This window comes from Gadus morhua, chromosome 17 (assembly GCF_902167405.1).
Source record: "Gadus morhua chromosome 17, gadMor3.0, whole genome shotgun sequence".
NCBI classification, from domain to species: Eukaryota; Metazoa; Chordata; class Actinopteri; order Gadiformes; family Gadidae; genus Gadus; species Gadus morhua.
The window spans coordinates 6,532,723-6,540,222 of NC_044064.1; the positions used below are offsets into that span (position 1 = coordinate 6,532,723).

At 45.7% G+C, this 7,500-nt stretch overlaps 3 protein-coding genes across 4 annotated transcripts in view; all 3 read left to right on the plus strand.

Moving 5' to 3' along the window:
- Window positions 1–1,021, plus strand: part of plod3 (procollagen-lysine, 2-oxoglutarate 5-dioxygenase 3) — a 12,713-nt gene extending 11,692 nt beyond the window's left edge. Inside the window, exon 19 of the mRNA XM_030338087.1 lies at window positions 1–1,021. This exon is cut by the window's left edge and continues 56 nt beyond it. Within this exon, the coding sequence (XP_030193947.1) occupies window positions 1–100 (100 nt within the window). The 3' untranslated portion in view covers window positions 101–1,021.
- Window positions 1,022–1,516: 495 nt separating this feature from the next.
- Window positions 1,517–3,110, plus strand: znhit1 (zinc finger, HIT-type containing 1). 2 transcript variants are annotated; one of them, XM_030338289.1, is made up of 5 exons: window positions 1,517–1,581; window positions 1,850–2,020; window positions 2,272–2,357; window positions 2,471–2,640; window positions 2,915–3,110. In XM_030338289.1, the coding sequence occupies exons 1-5, from the start codon at window positions 1,557–1,559 to the stop codon at window positions 2,934–2,936; spliced, it is 474 nt and encodes a 157-aa protein (XP_030194149.1). In that variant the 5' UTR covers window positions 1,517–1,556; the 3' UTR covers window positions 2,937–3,110. The 2 variants fall into 2 exon arrangements, with proteins under 2 accessions (XP_030194149.1, XP_030194150.1); XM_030338290.1 differs by having other exon boundaries at window positions 2,272–2,351.
- A 2,672-nt stretch (window positions 3,111–5,782) lies between these two features.
- gltpd2a (glycolipid transfer protein domain containing 2a) overlaps window positions 5,783–7,500 on the plus strand; it is a 3,097-nt gene continuing 1,379 nt past the window's right edge. The window contains exons 1-4 of the mRNA XM_030338228.1: window positions 5,783–6,325; window positions 6,519–6,580; window positions 6,776–6,945; window positions 7,251–7,389. Of these exons, the coding sequence (XP_030194088.1) occupies window positions 6,235–6,325; window positions 6,519–6,580; window positions 6,776–6,945; window positions 7,251–7,389 (462 nt within the window). The 5' untranslated portion in view covers window positions 5,783–6,234. The remainder of the gene's footprint in view (window positions 6,326–6,518; window positions 6,581–6,775; window positions 6,946–7,250; window positions 7,390–7,500) is intronic.

Here is a 7,500-nt window from a genome sequence, read left to right on the forward strand (position 1 = left end):
CTGGTCCTTCATGCACCCGGGCCGCCTGACCCACTACCACGAGGGCCTGCCCACCACCGAGGGAACCCGCTACATCATGGTCTCCTTCGTAGACCCCTAAGAGAGGGGCCGTTCCCGTGGTAACGCAGGATCACACCATCCCACCGCGTGCCGCCACGGTCACACACTCGTCACATTGGGACGGTGGGGTGTGTTACCGTGGTCACGCACTCCTCACCGTGGTAACCCTTGGGATGGTGTGATGGGTTATCTATTGCCCCTGGCCACACACCCTCTTAATGTTCGGACTCCTTACATTGGGACGGTGCGATGTCCTCGTTTTGCCACGGTAATGCGCTCTTTACGTTGTGCTGGTGTAGTCTGTTATCATACGTAGGCCTGTTTAGATGTGTTGCCATGGTGACAGAATCATGTGTCGCGGCCTGTGTGTGTCTCTAGGCGAGGCTAAAAATCAACTGGTTACCTTTCTAATGTGAAGGTCATCTGGCTAGAACCTGGCCTTAAGACTCCCTCAACACACTCCATCTTCAATCTATGCAAACCAACCAGGTTACACTTGTGTGTGTGTGTAAGTGTTAGTGTATGCGTGTGTTCGTGTGTGTGTGTGTGTGTGTTCGTGTGTGTGTGTATGTGTGTGTCTGTGTTCTGGGTGCAATATGGTGGATCATCCTCCCTCCTCTATATGTTCTGACGTTGCCAAGGAAACCAGGCCTGCTCCCATTGCATTTTCGCAGGCTGCTGTGCCAAGTCTGTGATTGGCCAATATTCGAACCAATCACGGACCAGAAAAACGTAGAAGTTATCTTTGACTGATTGTTTTTTTACATACTATTTGTATTGTTTAACTTTATTGATCATTTATTTGTTAACATGTTTTTATCTCTCATGCACGGTGACTAAGGATCTCCAACCAATCACATTTGAGAAAGAGTATATTTGGGCTTTGTACAAACTGCTTTAAATTATTTGTTATCATTGAGAGAGAGTCTTTTGAGATTTTAATAAATAATTTTTCTCTACACTAAGAGTTTGTGTATTTTTCAGCGGTGTGTCAAGCTTTTTAGAGTGTTGCACAAAGTTGACATTTTAAAGTTACTCGTAAGTCTGAACCGAAGCGCAACTGTCATTTTGATAAAATATTTACATCAAAATTACCTCACTTATTTATCTTTTTTGAGAAACTTCTGCTAAGCCTGGTGAAATTATGATGGAAGGAGGATTTGAAATTAAATTAGAACGTGTCTTTAATTAATCTATAAAAGTGAACTTGTGTATAAAGGTGAACTATTGTTTGAGTTGTACAACTGTACAAGGTTGAACTCGTGTATAAGGGTAAATTCACTTGTAGGTTCATTCAAGTATAAAGGTCAACTATGGACCTATTAAGAGGTCAACTCCTGTAGAACTTGTGTTTGTGCTTTTTGTTTGTCGCTGTAATTCGCGGAATCTGTGCACAGGAGTGTAGTAGATAAGTGGGCCACAAGGGGGCGACACACAACAGGAAACCAAAGTGAATTTGTCCCCTTGCGTATACCGTAGAACTCATAACAAACAACATGGTGCTGGAAAAGAAAGTCTCCGGTACGATACAACTAAATCGTTTATTATATTGTATATATTGTTTTTATTATGATTATACCTTTTTAAATTATGTTATACTAGGTATACGATGTTTATTTTGATTGTACCCCTTTACATTATATTATGTACTAGCCGCAGTTACCTATACTGTTTGGCATGTTTTGATACTTTGTGTTTAGCGTATATAGTATGTAGTCCTCCAACAACAGTATATATATACAATATTAATCTGTGTCTAGTATTATAATATATATGTATATATGTACAGCCCGTGTAGAGTCCCAGAGGCGGGTTCTAGACGAAGCCACCAGACAGCGGAGGCTGAGTCGCCAGTTGGATGCGCTAGAAAAGGATAATTTCCAGGACGACCCGCTGTCCTCCCTGCCTCCCCAGGGTCCTACTGCCCGGCTCCCGGCCTTCAGCGACACAGAGGACACTGGTACATCCGTGTGTGTGTGTGTGTGTGTGTGTGTGTGTGTGTGTGTGTGTGTGTGTGTGTGTGTGTGTGTGTGTGTGTGTGTGTGTGCGCGCGCGCGCGCGGAGGGGGCTGGATTGGGTGGTCGGTGGGTGTGTGGGTGTGGTTGCACATGCGTGTGTGGCTAAATAACACACTTTTAAAGATTACGAAACAACTGTCTGTCTCAGGTCTTCATCCATCTGTTTGTCTCTACATCTGTCTGTATGTCTCAGGCAAGAAGAGGAGGAAGACGAGGGGAGATCACTTCAAACAGAGATTCAGGAAGAACTTCACTACTCTGCTAGAAGAGGAGGTACCTGTATGTCTCTCTTTCTGTCTAATTAAACCTAACGATATCAGGATATCATCACGTCATATAATATGTTCCATAATGAACCACGGGTCTGACGGGCTTTATCTTCCGATTGGTAGAATCTATCTGAGAGGGCGGAGCCAAACTACCTGTCGGCAGCGGCTCCTCCCTCGTCCCTCCCCCCCCGCTCCTTCTGCTCCGCCTGTGGCTTCCCGTCCCACTACACCTGCAGCTCCTGTGGAGGGCGATACTGCTGCACACGCTGCCTGCTCACACACAGAGAGACCAGGTCTGTACACACTGAGCACCAAATACACACACTGGACACATACTGTACACACAATGCACTCACTAGACACACTATGTATGCTGCCTGCTCACACACAGACAAGGTCTACACACAATATACACTATGCGCACACTGTTGCCACACTATACACCCTATCAACTATACACTATTTACACTATGCACAAGCTCTTCACACATTATCCACGATCCAACTACATTTTTCATTCCACAATCATAATCTAACCATGGAAACCGGTTGTCTGTCTGTCCCCAGATGTTTGAAGTGGACTCTGTAAGGCGGTCTCCGTGGCAACAGAGACGCTGGGGTGTGGAGGAGGATTGAAGCTGATATAAGTACTGCTTGTTGCCTTGGTTACGGCAGGGGAAAAAAAACGACAGTCTGAACGCCAAGGCAACCAATCGGATTCAACCATGTGTTTTAATCAATAAATATGCTCATAATAACACTATATATGTCTTGCATTTCATTCTTCCTTGTGTCAACATTAGCAATCAATGCTCAATACCGATAGTGACTAGACTAGTGTGATCACACCCACTTCACGGTCTTCCCCGGTAACCGTAGTAACCAGCAGACCCAGTCTGACATCCAGTCATAAAACCATGTCAATGATTAAGGACCACAGATAAGAATATGAACAGTAGGCCTGGCAGCTAGCTGGGTGCGGAGTGGACCTTGGCTAGTGGACCAGCAGAGTGGACCTCGGTGTGTGAGGGGCATACCGGGACCACGCGTCTCCCGCGGGTCCGTCTGCTGCCAGATATCGAGGGTGTGGTCTAGTCGCTGGTCCTGTGGGAACTCTGCGGCTACGTATAGAAGCTACGCTACGCTAAAAGCAACAAGTCCTGAGACCTCACAGGTGAGTACGCCCTAACACTGTACTGTCCTACCCTACTTGTCTAATCCATCCGTCTCCCCTCTGCCTGTCCGACCCTACCTGTCCAACCCTACCCGTCTCCTCTCTATCTGTCAAACTACCCGTCTCACCTCTACCTGTCAAACCCTACCTGTCTCACCTCTACCTGTCGAACCCTAAATGTCTTCACTCTACTTATCCCGAATTGAAGTGTGTTTCTACAGTGGCACGTCTACAAGGTGTTGATTTGAAACCTTACAAACACTTTTTTACCGGTTAACTTCTGCTGGTTTGTGTTTGTTTTCACAAATGCGGTGTTCACAGCCCCGCCTCCAGCAACATGATCGGTCCAAACTGATTATAAGCGAAAGAAAGTGAAACCCAGATTTGAGCTAGTCTGCTATCAGACTTAAGATATGAATCTAAAGCCTGATTGGTGAAAAATATATAACCTGTTTAACTCCTACCTGTCTTTACCTACCTATCTGTTTAGCCCAAACCTGTCTTAACTCCTACCCGTCTAACCCTACAATGTCTAATGTTACCAGTGAACACTGCCTGTCAAACCCTAACTCTATCCCGTCTAACCCAACCTGTCTAACTCCTATCTGTTTTACCCTACCTGTCAAACCCTAAATCTAACCTGTCTAACCTCTACTTGTCTCCCCCTGCCTGTCTCTCTAACCCCTACCTGTCTCTCCGACCCCTACCTGTTTAACCCTACCTGTCTGTCTAACCCTCACCTGTCTAACACTACCTTAACCTCCCTCCCTGTCTGAACAGTGTATCCCTGTAAACTTAGATTGTTAATGTATGTGTGTGTGGTTTTCCATCTCTTCTCTCTGCTCCAAGCCATCCGTCCACACCGTCCACCTCCTCATCTGGCCCATGGCGTCTGCCCCTCCTCCTCCCTCAGCCCCGCCCCCTCCTCCGCAACCTAATAAAAGCCCCAGGCACCGCAATTCACAAGGTACACAAGTGTGTGTGTGTGTGTGTGTGTGTGTGTGTGTGTGTGTGTGTGTGTGTGTGTGTTTGACACAAACATCCGAATCATTTCAATAGAATTATCAATGAACATTTTGGTTTTCTTCTTCAATATAGAATTTCAGAATAAGAGTCCTTCAGCGGTCTCAAGCTCTGAGTCCCCTGGCCATCTCCGTCTCCCTGTGTCCCCCCCACCGAGCTCAGCCCCAGGTCGGTCTACACGCACACACGCACCCACGCACACACATGCACCGCACATACAGATGAGTTGTTGGACACAATAATAATGTTCAATGTTTGTGTTTGCCCTGGTGTGTGTGCATGTGTGTGTGTGTGCGTGTGTGTGCGTGTGCGTGTGTGTGTGTGTGTGTGTGTGTGTGTGTGTGTGTGTGTGTGTGTGTGTGTGTGTGTGTAGTGGTTCTCTCTCTCTCCAGTCCAGCGCTTTTGACGGAACTGAAAGACTCTAAGAGGCGCTCCCTGAAGCATGTGGTAACCCCCACTGGATCCACCACCGTCTTCTTCGGACAAGGGAAGAAAGGGGACGAGGTCGGTAGGGCAGGGGGGGAGAGAAGAGAAGAAGAAAGAGGGGGGGGAGAGGGGAGGAGAGGGAAGGAGGTTGGAGGGGAGGAGGGGAGGAAAGCCAAGGAGGGGAGAAAAAGCAAGGAAGGAAAGAGAGGAGAGAAGAGATGAGGAGGAGAGGAGAGGAGTATGTATAATGTTATTATTGATTAATTTTATTCGATGTAATGTATTTGATATTATTGTTCATTATTAGTTTACCTCATGCGTTCTCTTATTATTGATCCTTATTATTCTATGTAATGTATTTGTTATTATTGATTATTATTAGCCTCTGTTATCCGTTATGTTATTATTGATCTGCGTTATAAGTCTATGTAATGTATTATGTAATCATTTATCATTATTCGTCAATTACATTTATTGTGTTATTATTATCTTAATTATAAGTACATGTCATTGTATTATTTTACTAATGTTTTCTTTATTATTAATGCAGTTCTCTTCTGCAAGACTCTTAATGACCAGCCAAGTCCATCCAATCAGGCAGCAACATGTCTGCTGATTCATACAAATGTTCGACCAATCACAACCCTTCTCTCATATCAAGTGAATGATGAACAAATAAAACTGCACAAATAAGCCGGCTTTTTCCTTTGTGTGTGTGTGTGTGTGTGTGTGTGTGTGTGTGTGTGTGTGTGTGTGTGTGTGTGTGTGTGTGTGTGTGTGTGTGTGTGTGTGTGTGTGTGTGTGTGTGTGTGTGTGTGTGTGTGTAAGAGAGAGAGAGAGAGAGAGAGATAGAGAGAGGGCAAAGGTCAACAGTCTGTCAGGTGTGACCTCATAGAGAAGGGGACAATTTACAATCAGAGAGAGAGTGAGAAAAAGACCTTTAGTCTAAGAGGAGAGAGAGAGCGATAAGGATGCCTTCTGAAGTCAATTCAGAAAATTCTTTGGTTAGTTAACTGCTTGCTATCAGGTTAAGAGGAAAGCTGTGAGTTCGTAAGTTAACTTATTGAGCTATAGACAACTACTTGCTATCAGTTTGAAGACAAAGACTGGTTCTTCTCTTGAGCTACAACTTGCTAACAGTTTGTTGAAGCGGGCTGTAGAGTTCCTAGGTCAATATCTGGAGCTACATGCTAACGCACGCTAGGTGTGCTGAAGAGATAAGGACATGGCGCTAATAGCTAGCTAGGCTTAGCTTTACGTCACCATGGCGATCCCCAGAGGAAGGATGCGGATTGGTTTCCTGTGGCTGGCGGCCATCTTGGTTCTGCTGCTTCTTCTCAGTTTCTTCTGGCTCCGTGAGTTACCTCCTGTCAGTGTGTTTGTGTATGTGTGTGTGTTTGTGTGTGTATGTGTGTTTGTGTGTGTATGTGTGTGCGTGTGTGTGTGTGTGTGTGTGTGTGTGTGTGTGTGTGTGTGTGTGTGTGTGTGTGTGTGTGCGCGTCTGTGTGTGTGTGTGTTCTAATGGGTTGTTTCTCTCTCTCTCTCTAGCTCAGGATGGGGCGAGAGACTGTCAGAATTCTTGGCATCCATGTCTCCCTTTCTTCCAGACGGTAACACACACACACACACACACACACACACACACACACACACACACACACACACACACACACACACACACACACACACACACACACACGCACGCCGAATGATGGAGGGATGATAGCTTAGAGACTGAATAATGGAAGGGTGATAGAGGAGAGACAGAAGGACAGAGGGGTGATTTTGTGTTGTCCCTGTTCAAGACTGACACACAGGTGGAAGAGGCGGAGTCATCCCCAAAGCCCAGCTCCCAGGACTGCCCTGGCCAATCATTTCAGGTCTGGCGTCTGCTGCTCTACTTGAAGGCCAGCCAGGCAGCCAATCAGGACGTCCTGCTGGAACCCTACCTGCAGAGCTGGGAGGAGCTTATCAGGTTCACACTCTCATTACACACACACACACACACACACACACACACACACACACACACACACACACACACACACACACACACACACACACACAAAATAAGAAAGTAATACAAAAATATAGATTTTAGAAATGTAGATTACAGTACAAACAATGTGGTGATGGTCAGGAGTGACTGAATCAAACATTCTCTCTCTCTCTCTCTCTCTCTCTCTCTCTCTCTCTCTCTCTCTCTCTCTCTCTCTCTCTCTCTCTCTCTCACACTCTCATTCTCTCTTTCTCTCTCTCTCTCTCTCTCTCTCTCTCTAGGTTTATGGAGTCACTCGGGGCGATTGTGGGGTTCTTCTCTCAGAAGGTGAAGGACAAGGTTGCCACGATACGGGAGCTGTCCCTAGAACATGCCAAAAAGAATTCTGGGAGAAGTAGTCAAGACGCTCCACAGAATGGGGTATGATGTCATGATGTTTACCTACTTAGTAATCAAACTTTAGTGTCCGAGTTTGTCAAGGCTGATACTTAATAAATACTATGTACTAATAATACTACATTCATATCAGTG